This window comes from Athene cunicularia (assembly GCF_003259725.1).
Source record: "Athene cunicularia isolate RWA chromosome 7 unlocalized genomic scaffold, athCun1 chr7_part1, whole genome shotgun sequence".
Classification (NCBI taxonomy): domain Eukaryota; kingdom Metazoa; phylum Chordata; class Aves; order Strigiformes; family Strigidae; genus Athene; species Athene cunicularia.
In genome coordinates this window covers 37734801-37749858 of record NW_020799107.1, presented here as the reverse complement: position 1 = coordinate 37749858, position 15058 = coordinate 37734801, and the positions used below count along the sequence as shown (strand labels likewise).

General features: G+C 50.8%; 1 protein-coding gene across 1 annotated transcript in view; it reads left to right on the top strand.

Moving 5' to 3' along the window:
* ACVR1C (activin A receptor type 1C) overlaps window positions 1–4390 on the top strand; it is a 35641-nt gene extending 31251 nt beyond the window's left edge. Inside the window, exons 4-9 of the mRNA XM_026852169.1 lie at window positions 1545–1775; window positions 1961–2128; window positions 2625–2781; window positions 3152–3276; window positions 3532–3662; window positions 3984–4390. Of these exons, the coding sequence (XP_026707970.1) occupies window positions 1545–1775; window positions 1961–2128; window positions 2625–2781; window positions 3152–3276; window positions 3532–3662; window positions 3984–4109 (938 nt within the window). The 3' untranslated portion in view covers window positions 4110–4390. The remainder of the gene's footprint in view (window positions 1–1544; window positions 1776–1960; window positions 2129–2624; window positions 2782–3151; window positions 3277–3531; window positions 3663–3983) is intronic.
* Window positions 4391–15058: the final 10668 nt, after the last annotated feature.

Sequence of the window (15058 nt, the reverse complement as noted above, 5' to 3'; positions counted from 1 at the left end):
CTGCCGGCCACGTTCGTGATGGTTTAAACCAAAGGCAAAGGTGCCGCCTTGCTCGCAGGGCGATGAGGAACGTCGCCTGCCGGGCGGAGGGTGCAGCTGGGGGCCTTGGCTCAGAGACTCGTACACCAGTGACGAGTTTTTTCTCAAGGGAGGTTTTGTGCCAACACGCTTGGCCACACCTTGCAGTGGCAACAGGGCTCTTTTTCTGTCAAATTGCAGAAGTTCGATTCTTTGAATGGAAGAACTTAAAAAATTAATTCAGAAGGCGGTTTCAGGTGTTAAACAAAACATTGCTGGCACAGCTGATGATAGAAGTTACTAAATTTAACTGAATGAGTCAGGATGCTGCTCCTGAAATTGCTATGGCAGTGCCGAAACAACGTTACTCCAAATTCTTGTTTTGTACAGAATGCCAGCCGCCTCAGTATTTCCCCCACTTCTGCTGTTCTGTCTACTGCGGTGCCTCCGTTGCTACTCGGAGCTGGTTAAATCAAAGAAACACAAAAATGAGGTGGGAATTCAAAACCTCCAGCTCATCCCCTGGCGGCATGTCTGGTGTGTACAGCCCAGTTTTAAGTGAAAAATGTATAATGGTGCTTAGCTTAATTTATTTTCCATGAACTATGGTATATCCCTTCGGGGTTAATTTGTTGTACTTCCCTAATGTTTTTCCACGGATATAAGGGGCAGGCTTTGGCTTTATCTACGCTGAAGTTTCAGCTGTTCACAGAGATCCCTGAGCTGATCGCAGGGCTGCAGTTGTGCTGACCCACCCTGGAGGCACCGGAGCCCTGCGTGCACCGCTGGGGTTTCTTCTGATTTTGGCCAAACCAGTTTACTCCTCTCTGCCCAGAGGCAACCCAGGGCTTGACCACAGGCAGCTGGGACGGGCCCATGCGAGGGCTCTGTCCAGGAAACCAAAGGGAAAATTTGAATAAATTTGAGTAAGCTGGCCTGCAAACTACAATTTTTCCCACCGATTATTTTGCTCTGTTAAAAGGTTGTCTTGATTTAAAAAAAAAAAAAAAATTTCTTCGTTAATTCCCAGACAAATACCATATCAGATCAAACGAGGCAGGGGTTTATGGCCAGCAAAACAAAATGAAACTGCTATGATAATTTATTTTTCTCTCTGAAAATTTCAGCCAGACCAGATCAACTAATTATGCAAACTGTAGTTCATACCAAGCCAGATGAAGTTTTTCAGACCTTTTCTGTTTCTGTCCCCTGTGTAATTCCTGTTGTGACCTGGGCTGTCACTGCCACGCACTGTGGTCCAGCGGGGCGGGTGGCAGGGAGGGCTCACGCCCAACTTCAGATCTGAGATTGCCTCTTGTACCTGGTGTCGGGCACGATGTATGCTCATCTGGCACGTTAACGTTAAAAAGGAGGATTTTAGGAGGTTTTGGTTGGGAGAGGATTTTCCCTTGGTACCCTTTGAAAGCAAAGTTGTGAGTACGGCTCGCTGGGAAATGTCCGACTTGGGGATTTAAAGATTGCTGCTGAACTGTTTCACAAACACCCACCTCTTCTTTTCAAACTAGGTTTACCTCTGCTTGTACAAAGAACCATCGCCAGGACTATTGTCCTGCAGGAAATTGTAGGAAAAGGCCGATTTGGTGAAGTCTGGCGTGGAAAATGGTGTGGGGAAGACGTAGCTGTGAAAATCTTCTCCTCCAGAGATGAACGGTCCTGGTTTCGGGAGGCAGAAATTTATCAGACGGTTATGCTGAGACACGAAAACATCCTGGGCTTTATTGCTGCCGATAACAAGGGTACGCCGCGAGTCCTGTGCCGAGTTCCCGGTGTCTGTCTGGGTGTTGGAAACCCCGCCCCGAGCCCTCCCGCTGGGGGCTGGCAAACGTCTCCGTTTGCATGCCTGAGCCAGCCATGTGGCAGGGAAGGCTTTTCTGGGGTAATTTTTTTAATAAAGCTGAATAATCTTGCTTCCTCTGTGTAGATAACGGGACATGGACTCAGCTGTGGCTTGTCTCCGAGTACCACGAGCAAGGGTCCCTGTTTGACTACCTGAACAGGGGCATGGTGACGGTGGAGGGCATGGTCAAGCTGGCGCTGTCGGTGGCCAGCGGCCTGGCCCACCTCCACATGGAGATCGTCGGCACGCAAGGCGAGTGCTTCCCCCCGCTTGGCCTTCGTGTATTTTAAGAAGCTTCAGTGGTATCTGCAAAGAGGCTTATGGGTGACGTGGTTTTGTACAGACACAAAGCACTGTACAAACTGTTACGCCACAGTGTGTGGTACGGTGTCAGCAGAGAATAGGAATGCTGTCTTCCCACGTTCCCTGTCTGCACCCCCTTCCACATCCTTAAGTGGGTGCCTGTGGGAGCGCTAGCAAAGGATTTTCTAAATTAATTTGGAGGGCAAAGTTACAGTTTCTCTTCTTCTGTGTTTTATTCCTGAAATACAGATACCGGAACAAAAATGCCCTCGAGGGTTTTTTTTGTATTTGATGTCATTTAGCAGAGCTTTGCTGGGTACAAGATAGGCTTCAATGTTTTTTTACAGGGTGTCGTAACGAAGTTGAATAAAACCGGCTTTGTGTCCTTGCTCCTTGTATTAAAATTCGTACTGCTGTCAGAATTGAGGGTGCTTTCTGTGAACAGGCAAGCCGGCGATCGCGCACCGAGATCTGAAATCTAAGAACATCCTGGTGAAGAAGAACGAAAGCTGCGCCATCGCGGACCTGGGCCTGGCCGTGAAGCACGACTCGGTGCTCAACACCATCGACATTCCGCAGAACCCCAGGGTGGGCACCAGGAGGTGGGTGAGGGCGGGCTGAGGGGCAGATTTCCTCGGCCCTTACCTCCCCCTCCGCTCTTGGCGTCTGTTGAGCCGTTGGCCACCAGCCCAAGCGGCTCTGTGGCCCGGGCGTCGCATGCCGTCAGCCCTGGCCCTGGGCCGAGTCCGGGCATCGCTCCCAGCGCCCTGAGGGCTCACGGCGACGCGTGGGGTGTCGGCGGCCGCGGCGTTAATCCCGTCACCCAGGCCAGCCCCCTGCTTCCCCTCCCAGCCGCTCTCCAAAGGAGTTTCCCTTCCCCTTTTCCCAGCGGCTGTTTCCCGGCCCCGGCAGCGCAGCCGCGACCCTTTGCGGGAGCTGCCTCTGGCAAAGCGGCCTTTGTGTGCTCGGCAGGTATATGGCTCCGGAGATACTGGATGATGCCATGAACACCAACATCTTCGAGTCCTTCAAGCGTGCTGACATCTACTCTCTCGGGCTGGTGTACTGGGAGATAGCCCGAAGGTGCTCCGTTGGAGGTGAGGTTTCTGGCCTTTTCATTTTGCAATCTGGGTCGCCTTTATCTTAAACAAAATTAATTAAAGGATTCATGTCCCCGCCCCTGCACTCTCAATTACCTTGGCAGTATGTGGTGGTAGAAGTCTGTTGTGGAGCAGCTGTTCAAGGTGACCCCAAATGTTCTCTCTTGTTGCCTGTAAAAACAGACAATTAAGAGTTGATTCTGGAGCAGCTGGTTTGGATTTTGTGTTGCCTCCCCAATAAATCTTCCCTAGGAATCACTGAGGAATACCAGCTGCCTTACTACGACGTTGTGCCTTCTGATCCTTCGATAGAAGATATGAGAAGGGTGGTTTGTGAGCAGAAGCTGAGACCAAATATTCCGAACCAGTGGCAAAGCTGTGAGGTAAAAGCAGTTTTCCAGTTTATTACAAAGCATATTTTTAAGTTAATGCAGAATTTTTCAAAGGGAGCTCCGTGTCCATCCTCTCCTGGATTTAAATGTGTGTCAGATGTCTGGCTCCTTTTCAGCTCCCAGATCAATGCAGAGAGAACTGTCTCGGCACCGCACGCTGAACTCCCGGCAATATCGGTCTCGGTTTAGGTTATTGCTGTTGTGTTACCATTTCGGAGAGCTATACTTTACCTTCCAGTATTGCACTGAAAAGACGAAGAGCGGGAGGTGCTGTTCTTATTCTTGACGCGTTCTCCTGCCTCCGGCCTGCAGGCGCTGCGGGTGATGGGCAGGATCATGCGGGAGTGCTGGCACGCCAACGGCGCCGCGCGCCTCACCGCCCTGCGCGTCAAGAAGAGCATTTCCCAGCTCGGCCTTCAGGAGGACTCCAAAGCCTGACACGGCTCCCCGGCGGAGGAGAGGGGAACCAATTCTTCTGTTCATCTTTTAACATGTGATGTTATTTTTATTTTTGGTCTACCTCAGGTAACGTGGTTCAGTATTCAAGTGCCCAAACCAGCACGCTGGCATCTGGCTTCGTATTTGGCCACTGGAAGGGGCAGCTTTTGACTCATGCCTCGTATTTTGTACAGCAAGTCAGTGACTTGCTTTGGTTCTCTAATCAAACACTAAGACACTAATTGCAGAAAAGAGCTTAAAACACCACGACAGTGTTAAAATACCTTTCGCCATTCCACTCTTTATCCTAGTCAAACCCCAAGTGCATTGGCAATAGCTGGTACTGGTTAAAGCCTGTCTGCAAAAAACTCACATATTTTGTCCTCAAACCAAGTAAAAGACCAAATATAATCCAGCTTTTTACATATTTTTTTACACAGAAATCTGAAAAGGGGCTGTCAGTAAAATGCATATTTAAATACTATTTTTGCCATTACCTAAGCAACTAAAAAAGATGAAAATTCCACTAAGTATATATATTGTGAACAAAAGCATCTAGTGTCAGTGTTTTATTAACTTTTATTTTTATTGCCTTGATTTCATATACAGTATTATAGTTAGGATTTGGAGTTATTTTACTCTGTTCATTTGTTCACTGAACAAGATCTATCAAGGCACAATTTTTCTTTTAACAGCAGGAAAAATAATAGAGGCAATATTTTTCTGATAGATACGTAGGGATGAAATGGGAGAAATTCTACCTAAACTGAGAAAGTATATATTTTTAAGCAGTGTCTTGCCAATCTGTCACTAGTAACGTTTTTGTAGTGCCTTTTGATGTTTTAGGGGGAAGCTTTAACAACATTATTTCTTGGAAAACAGTTGAAACCTGCAGAATGCACCTGCACTGCGGGCTGGGCCCTGCCCGAGGGTGAATTCAGAGTGCTGGTGGCCTTGCACGATGCCAGTACAGCCCGTCCAGAGGTTCCGTACGGGCTTCAGAAATAGCACCAGCCTGCTGAAAACTCTTAACAGCGCTAATCCTGTTTCCGTAGTACTGCAAGCTATCAACAGGGGGCTGTTTTTTCAAAATTCGCTGATGTTCTGGCACTTTGTGAATTCTGCCCCACGCCATGGTCCACACATTTGAATCTGGTATTCTGATGGTTTTAATAGCCGAAAGGATACATCTCATAATAGTGTGGTTCTTTAAATGTTTCTGTATCCAGGTGGTCCACGTAAATGAAGCCCAGAGATGCCAAAGCTTTGCAAAAATTCCGTGTAGTGCGTGCAGCTCTGTGGAAGTAAGCTGGTGGCTAGTTAAGGTTTTTAAGATCAATCTTTGACATGAAACCTCTTGAATTGGGGCTCTTACCTGGAAGAACGGGTTAAACTTCTACTGAGTGGGACCGTCAGTAGTATCAGTACTCCATGTTTCATCCTGACCCCCCCGGGATATTAGAGACCCTTTATGGGTGCTGATTGCCCCCTGAAGAGGCTCTAATGCAGGTTACCTGCTTGCACTAGTTGCTCCTGCTTGTGTTAAATAATGCAAGTCTTTGCACGGTCTGTTAGCTGAACAGCGGGGAATATTTCTGCTAGGTTGCTAATAGATTTTTTTCTCCAGTATGCTTTCTGAGATATAATCGGAGTCATCTTACAGATTTAATTCTTACATGCTTCAGCTGCATGAACTGCACCCAGGAGCTCGAGAGAGACATAATTTCTAAGCTGTGTGAGGGGTGATTTTTGTAACTGTGTGATGCTGACTTGAGTATCAAAAGATTTGCAAACCCAAGATCCAGCATTTGTTCTTGTAGAATGTAACCTGAAAAAGAATTCTCATGTTAAAAAGGAACAATGAAAGATTTTTTTTTTTTTTAAGTGGGAAGAGGAAATGTCTTCACCATTGACATCAACTTTTTTTTAATTTTCAGAGTAAGGTGTCTAAAGTTGATGGTAGCGGAGTAATTTTACACAGTATTAATTCTGTTTCTTCAGAAATATTTAAACTGTGCAGGTGAGATGAACTTTTCAGAATATGCATGGAATATGAACTCAGGAAGATGCCCAAAAGGAAACATCCATCTTTCCAGAGCTCCCAGCACTCGCAGGCCCAGTCAGCTCTTCTGGGAAAAAAAAAGAATCAAAGTAATGTGTTAAAATACGCATTAAACCCAGTCATTTAGAACAATTAACAACAAGGAGGATGTATGAAAGAGCGGAGCTCCTGAAGCACCAAGAGTTGTCGCTCAGGGGGACCTGCCGGGGGGGTACCGGGACCCCCGTGTCCCTGCCCGTGATGCCGGGGCGCAGCACGGCCCCCCCCGCACGGGAGCCCCTGTCACAGAGCACTGAGTGGTTTAAAAGAACCCTGAGATAACTGAGGGAAATAATGTTCAAACCAAAAGTGCTGTCGTCTCGGAAGGAGAACGCGGCAGAATCAGGTTCCTCCCGGCTCCTGCCCGGGCGCTGGGGGCGGAGGAGAGGTGGGTGTTGGCGGAGCCCTGTGGGGGAACGTCGCTAGCAAAGCCTGGGGTGTTTGCAGCAGCCTTGATGCAGTAAGACTTGTTAGTGAAGACATGATCAGTTGCCGGACAAAATGCAAGATGACCAAGGGACGTTGTTAGCTTCTCTTATACCCTTTTTAATTTATTTTTTTTTTTCCTGAAATGGAGGCATTCCTTGAACTTCACGGGGCAAGTGATCAGAATGCTCTCTGGGGATTTTTCTTCCATTTTAAATTCAGTCCTACGCACCTTTTATTTATATTATCCTTTGAAAGCTCCTGTGCCCTTGGCGTGTACCCGATAGCTGTCCTGGGCGTTCCTTCCCTCTGAACGGGTTTTGGTGTCTGTGCAGAAGCTCCTCTGGGTGAGGAACTGTGCTGGACTGAAGTTGTGCTGTGGAATTAAGGTCTGCTTTGGGGCGTGAGGCACTGGGCTGCCCCTCTCGGGGTAGAGCCGGGGGTGTTCAGCGGGTTTACGGGGTAACGCGGCGGTGAGCCGGTGATGGGGACGGTACCGCCAGCTGCGGCTCCGGTGCTGCCATCGCTGCCGGGGGCTTCCCAAGCCCAGCCCTGCTCCGAGACCGGGCTGTGGTCTGTGTCTGTTGTGACTGCTGAAATAAATGTGGTCCCCGCCTTCGCGAGGCTCCTGCGGATGTTACAGCTTTTATTCACACCGTGGTGCAAGGAAACAGCGCAGGGGGAGCTCACCAGCACCATCCTGCGCTCCCCTGGGGTCGGCCCTGGGCTCCACCCTTGCTTTTTCCCATCCCTTTGGTCAGCCTTACGTGGGGGTGGATTTTGAGACTGTGTTTTTTCAGTTTCGCTCCTGGAGTCTCTGAAAGCTGTTGAACGACCCTGGAATTTGAACAAGACCCCTTTGGCGCCAGGCGGGGCGGTGTGTGGGGCGGGGGGATGCTCTGCGCAGCTGCTCTGCTCCGCGGCACCTCGCGGGTCACACCTCCAGCCCCGGCAATACTTCACATCCTTCCTGTTCATATCTCATGGCTTGAGACGTTATGGTCTGTCTGCTGTAGCTTTTACTCAGCTCAATATTTTTGCACGGGTTTCCTTTTTTCTGTTGTTGTTGAGAGGTAGATGTATGTTTTAGTGAACTGGAGTTAAACAGAACCGAGCCAGGGGGTGGATGTCGTTGTACTGGGCTTTAAGATGTTTGTAAACTGTACAGGCCTTTTAAAACAAAAACAAACGACAAAACCAAACAAACAACAAATCCCCCTTGTTTTAGTGGCCTTTTCCCTCAATGTAGATTTGTCCTGTTCAAATTTAAGAGCAGTGGTTATGCTGAGACAGTTCTTTGCGGTGTTAGGGAGGCTTGGGTTTCTTGAGAGCTTGCTAATGTTCCTGCTAATCTTCATTTAATGCACAACTTCTCCAGCTTGTAAAACTTCTCAAGCTCAAGGATGCTCAAGACCAGTCACCACATCTAGTCTCTCCTACTTGACACTTCTAGTTTAGGGGAGTTGCTAATTTTTTTAATTTGCTTCTCATAACAACCTAACTTTATGCATGGAATATGAACTGAAAGGGAAAGTTAATTAACATTTTCCTTAGCACCTAATTTTGTTGTTTGTTTCCTTAACTGCTCTCCCCAAATGCCCCTTGGGAAATTGGAACTGTAATCTCTTCTGCACTTTGCTACTTTTATAGTCCTCTGCACTTAACCAAGGTCATGCCCTCGTGTAACCCCGTAATGAACCTTATATTTTAGTCATCCTTGGGTCACTCTTTTTTTTTTTATGGTAATAGAATCAAGAATTATAAAGAGATTGGTTTAGAAACACGTCTAGTCCCCACAACAGGTCTTAACATTGAACAGAGCGAGATCTTCTCGGGGCCCCTGTCTGCCTGGATCTCCTGTGGCCGTTGATGGGCTGAAGGGTGTCCCCAGCACACCCCTGCTAATGGGAAGGAAGTTTTTGTGTTCCGTTTGTTGCTGCTGAGAACGGTGTTTGACAAACGGCCTCGGCACTACAGGGACACGTTTAGCAGCGGGGTTCGGTCTGTGAGGCAGCGCTTCGGCAGGGCCCCCCGCCGGGGGGGCGCTGGCAGGACGGGTGGGAGGACGCGCCATCGCCTCCTTTGTGCCCTTCTGCCCAGTGGTGGTGTGGAGGAGGGTTGTGGCTCCCTGTGGCTCTTGTGGAGCTGTCCTGGGGCTGCGTGCGGAGCCCGGTGCCCACCCGGTGCCCCCGGGAGCTGGTCCCCTCCCGGGGATCGGGCTGCTCTTGCCTTGGCCGAGCTGCCTGCGGGGCTGCAGACGGTGTGGTGGGGCCACCCCTGCGGGAGCGCTGCCCCGTCCCTGCGAAGCTGCTGGGGAGAGGCATCCGTGTCTCTCTTCACAGGCAGCACCACTTATGAATGTCTGGGAAATAAGCATTAAGAGGTACGATATATTTCTACAGAATATAAGAAATGTGCAATAAATTGTAACTTACACTGAATGTATTTTTGGCATAAATAGACTGAATGTATTTTGAATGTAGCTGTTACATTTGTGTCTAAATCTGCTGTGGTTTTCAGTCCCCAAAGATAAATGTGTAGTGTTTTGTCAATCTACAAACCAGTTTGAGTTGTCTGTTTTTTAAAGAAGCGTTAATATTTTATCTGGAAGTACTGTAATATTTTAGAACTTAGTATAGCAGTACAGTGCTAAAATTCAGGCTTCGTGTTGTGAAATACCTGAGTGTACACTGCAGCAAGTTATTTTTAGAACTGTTGCTAAAGTTATTGCTTGGTATTGCAGCTGCCCTGGATGTAAATAATTTGTTTGAATGTTGTATTTTGTATGCATATTTTACATACCAGTATACTTTCAGGAAGACGTGGTGATTTTAATAAATGAAGCACACTCTGCCGTTGTGTTCCTGTGAAGTGTAAACCTATTTTTTTCATGTTTCTTTTGTGAGGGGAAAAGGGTGGAGGGCTGTTTCAGGTAGCTTGGACGCGCTGGAGGTTTCGAATGTGAAGGAAAGCTCTTGGCCAGCGCGTGCCCCCAGCCCCTCGCCCGGCTGGGACGGGGCGATGCCGCCCAGCACGGGGCTCTCGGGTCTTGCAGAGGCTGGGAACGGGCAAGTTCCTGCTGCCCGCCGCATCCTCGGCTTCCCGTCGCTGCTCCCGGCCTGTGTGCTGCAAAGTGGGGGTAAGTCGTGCCCCGAGGGGCATCCCCGAGCTCTCCAGACCCCGGCGAGTAGGGAGCGTGTGGCGATGGTGCGTGAGCTCTGCCTGGCCCTTCCTGCTCGCAGGGGGTGCACAGAACATCCAGCTCGCGGCTGGAACATCCAGCTTCTGCGCGTGGCTGCGACCATCCCTCGTTCTGGAAAGGGAGAGGAACCAGCAGCACGTACCGGTGCTGAACCAGGGCGTTCCCTGTGCCCTCCTGCCCCCCGGCTGGGAAGCTTCTCCCCCAGCTGGAGAGATCCCCTCCCTGAGACACGGGGTCCCCGTCCTGCACCCGTGGGGCGCAGAGCCTGCTCTCGGCCTCAGCACGCTTCTTGCTGTGCTGGTGGGAACTGCGACTGAACTGCCTTGCACACAAGAGTCCCTGGGCCCCACTCTCCTTCCCAGCTATTTAGGTTTCCAGTGGTGTAAATCTGAGGGAGACCTACCCCCCCAGAGCACCTCGGTTCTGAGGTCTGCTGGCTTGAAACCCCCCCTAACGTAACCGTGACCTAGGGATTTAAGTCAGGCTTGATCCAAATTTAAGGCATGTCAAAATGAGAACCGCCTGCTAGTACCCAAGAGTATGAAGACTTCCAGGGCTTTTGAAGGATACTGTGGGCTTTTATTTTTTTCTTTAAAAGAGCGTTGTATTACAGGTAATTACTTGGGAGTTTGGTCCTTCTGCAACAGATGGTGAGATCATAAGTGCACTCTCACTTTTTGGGAACTGCACATTTCAAGGAGGTTTTATGTGGCGCTGGCTCGGATCCCAGCCGACAGCCGCAGCCGGTGGCTGGTCCACGAGCGTTGGCTGCCATCCCCAGGCCAGCGCCGGGCAGGTGCCCATCGCCCCGGAGAGCAAAACGCTGCTCTGCAGCAGCCTGAGACATTCCTGCTCCTGGGAGGTGCCCTCCTGCAGCAGCGTGGGAGGGGGAGCGGGTCGCCCCCGTGGTGCGGGTGCGGCATCCCGGCGCGGCAGCAAAATGCCGAGGGCTTTCCTGTGGGGAGAGTGGAAAGTGCTCGGTGGGGATTTGTGTCTGAAAGAGAGAAAGGGCTGCTGCTTCGTTTCCTTGTTGTTAGGCAAACCGCCTCCACGGGGGTCCGCAGGGGCCATCGGTACCACCCTGGTAGCCGAGGGAAGAGCCAGCTCCGGGGCCCCTGAAGGTTCGGGTTGGGGTCCTGGGGAGGGTGAGTCCTTGCTCGCTCCTGCCCCAGCAACGAGCGTGGGCAGAAACCCCGCAGGCAGCTCAGCCTTAGGAGGGTGGACGCATGAGCTCTGATCCTGGGGCATCTCCCGCCCTTCTCTGTGCTTTTTAGGGTTGGTTAGCAGTGAAGGCGAGTGTAAGGCCTGGCTGAGACACGGACCGCTGCTCCTCTGTTCTTAGGATGCACGTCCCCTCCCAGCTCTGTGGCTGCTCTTTCCTGTCCCCGTTACGCTGGGAGCCGAACGTGTAGAAATGGCAGACTAGAAACTGCTGCACCTGAGCGTGCTGCGCTTTGTTTTGTAATGGAAATTGTTTATAAAGTTTAAAGATTTCTGTGCCTTCTCTAAGCGGCTGAAGGAGGGTGTATGCATTAATTGGTATCAGAGCTTGCAGGGTGCCTGGAGGAGAAGCTGCACCCGCAGAGGAGCTGCCACCACCGCCCCGTCAGCGGCTAATTCACAGCCAGGGGATTGGCACACCCCTTGGAAAAGGACTGTGGGTTGGGGAAAGCTGTGGCATCTTGTTGTCTTTAGAATATTTTATTTATTCTTCCCTGAGCCTGATGGACTGTGGGAACCTTGGAGTGATGTGAGGTCATGAGAGCCCAGAAAGTGTAGGTAGACCGTAAAGAGAACGAGAAAAGGGAGAAAACAGCAAAAATAAGCAATCTGCAGTCAATAGGCTGTAGCATTATTATGCTGCAGAGGCAGGATCTCTTCCTCTTCCATTAAGCATTTGATTGCCTCTTAATTATTTGGTATAAATTTAATTGCACTCTGTCATTGCCTGGGCATCCTGTGGCTGCAGCGCTCTGGGGGGCGGGACACTGTTTCATGCACCTGCCTCACAGTTTGAGGGCTCTGGAGACCAGAAGCAAGGGACTATATTGAAGGTTCTGTCAGAGTGATGTTACTTTAGATACTGCTGTCCTTAGCGCAGCGGGAGTAGAGGAGCGGGCACATGACTGGAATCTGGGCTCGGAGTAAATGTAAAGGAGACTGAGAGCAGCTGGGACTTTCCCCTGCATTATCTTCATAAAGCTTTTTCTTTGCAAATTACTTTCTGAAGCCTTGCAGTGGCCTTTGTGTTTAAGTGTGTTTATAACACTCGCTGAGCCCGTGTTCCAGACCCGGTGTACATCCTGCAGGTGCATTCTTCTCTTATTTCATGCTAGGCCTTGCAGTGAGGCATCTGAGGGAAGGAGGGTGCCCGCTGCGCCCCAGAGGTGATGCTTATTTCCTCATGGAAAGATTCCTCCAGCCTGCTCAGGGCTGGGGACGTTTGCCAGAGCTCGGGCTGCCCGGGAGCGGGGCAATGCCCTCTGAGTGGCCCTCGTGTGTCCCTGCACTGCCCTGCCCGGGGCACCTGCCTTTGCTGCTTGGAAATGTAGTTCCAGTGAAACCAGGAACAAATCACAGGGGGTGAAAATCGGTGTGTTGGCATTTCTGGCCCTCTTGGGGGTGCAGGGGCCTCTGCAGCGGGAGCAGAGCGGGGGGAACAGCCCCACAGAGCCAGCTGGGTTGTGGCATGGTGACGTGGGCCAGCAAAGTGCTTCGGGTTCTGCCAGACTTATGGGGTTCATCTCCTTCCCCTCGGGGCTGGACCGCGACACTGAGGAGCCCTGACTTACACCCCTGCACCACAGGAGGGGCTGGGCCCCACTGCTGCCTCCATACTAGCAAAATTACAGAAAAGATTCAGACAAAATTGATCCTCGGCTGGGTTTTCATAGTGGGGGGGGAACGCAATACTAAAATCTACTTTCTTTAAACCCCTTTGAGATCAATTTGAATAACAAATAAGATGAACACAGATGAAAACTTATCTTTTAATGAGAGAGCATGACTGGGATGCTGCAGCCCAGCGGTACCGAGTGGTCCAAGGCTCTTTGGTTACGTTACATCTGTTGTGTACGGGTGCAGCTGAGTGCACCCGGGACGGGGTGGAGCTGCTGGGGCTCCTCTTCTGCCCATCAGAGGCGGCAGAAATCCCCTTTAACACGACACTTCTCCCACGAACCTGGGGCTGCCTCCCTGAAACACGTCCCCATGGTGCTCGGTCCCGGCCGGGGCAGGTCCCGGCGTGGGGGGGGGTTGCTTGGGGTAACTTTCGGGGTCCTTCCCCGCCGCGGAGGGACCCAGCTCTGTGACACTGCACGCAAACCGCTGAGCTCCGTGTCCCCTCGTACGTGTAAAAACCTCCCTGTAAGTGCTTGTGCACAGACACACCCGGTCACACGTATCAGATGGAAGCATGAAAATCTCTAGTGCCTTGATAAAATTGAGGGCTCGGTTGGATGTTTTGTTTTCCATCTCCTTGAATGTTCTCAGTGTGTAGTTGTTTAAAAATGAACTGTGCAGATATTTGGCGTATTTCTGTATTGCTGCTCGTGTTTGATTCATTATAAAACACCTTTCTGATTTCACTGGTGAGTTAAGGAGGAGGTGCTGGAAATTTCCTGTCTATGAAAGAGTCACCAAGGTTATTGCTCAGGATAGTTATCTTACGCTTCTGCAAGTGTTTGAAAATCTAATGTAAAATGACAGAAACGGAGGTTATGCAGAGGTTATGCTGAGGACAACTCCAGCCCTCAGCGAGAGGCTTGTTGTTCAAGACATCTTCAAAACGAGCCCTACATTCATATCCTGGTATTCTGAAGAATGTAAGTTTTGATGAGGAGAGCAGAGAAGAGCACAGGGGAGAGATCGGCAGCTCTGCCGAGAGGCGGATGAGTGACACTCATTTGGGTACACAAACCGTTATTCTGAGTCACTGCAGGGTTTGCCAGCTGCTTGTCAGATGGAAAAGTTGGTAGTACAAAGGACTAGGTGCTTGAAATAGCCCGTGTGGTTTGTCAACATGCTAAAGTGTGACAATACAAAACCTTATTCGAAAAATCTGGAGAGAGGCTGTTTGAAGTCGCGCAGCAGATTTCATCACAGCCCCGGGGAGGGTTTGTGCACTCGTAAAACAAGCCTGAATCTCAACATACAAAGTTATTCAGATTAGACCAACATCTGGGAACATCCTCACGCTGCCTTTCAGCAAGATTAAGGAAGAACCCAGTTCTCTTTTCATTAAATGCAAATCCATCCTAAGTCTGTGGTCGTCCATCCAATCACTTTAATGCAAAATCAGTCCCTTAGAGTCACAGCAGTTTTGGTTTCCTGTCAAAACAGCTAGAAATTTGTGGTTCAAAGAAGCTGTATCTCAGAGAAATGGTCAGATCAGAGCTTGGATGTGCCTGGGGCAGCCAAGCCTGACCTAGGGAGGGAATGACACGGGGAAAGCAGCAAGCCCCATGTGACAGATAATGTTGCAGTCAAGCTGCTGGGACTGAGCTACCCCAAAGGCGTCAGCGCTGGGATCCCTCAGGGTGGTGCTGTGCCCTGGGTCCCAGGCTGAGGGCATGAGTGGGAGCTGCTGCAGGTTGGTGGGGACGAGCTCTGATGTGTGGCGGGAAGAGCCTCTGCAGCCACTGGTGCTGGAGATGGTGCTTTTGGGAACTGGGGTGTCTGTGAAGAGACGGGGAGCTCTGGGACTGGAGGGGCTGAGACAGGGATGGGCCAAGGACTAGATCCCCATGGAGAAGCAAAGGAGCAGCTCTCTGGGGTCTGAGGATGGAAGATGAGAATTTTCTGCTTAAACCTCCACAGAACCTGGCAGAGTCGAGTCCTGCCCTCCCCTGCTCTCCCCTTTGCTGTCAGCATGGAGGGACCAGCACTCGTGTCTGCATGGACACCACAGGCACGCTGGACCAGAGGGATGGAAGGTTGGTGCGTCCGTGGCACCGTATCGCTGCTCCAGCACCAACAGTGTGCTCGGGGGGGGTTGAGGTGCAAGATAAACATCCCCTGGCAGGGCTGCCCGGCACTGCTGTGTCTCTGCGTGTACCTTGCTTGGGCGTTCAGTGCTGAGCTGGGCTCGGCTGAAGGGCGGCGGAGGCTCGGCGTTGGTGTGAGCATCCCCCAGAGCTCCTGCTCTGCCTCTCCGGGGGCTGTGGGTGAACACCTCCCAGGAGGGCCCGGGGCTCGGGCTGGATGCGGAGCCAGGCGGTG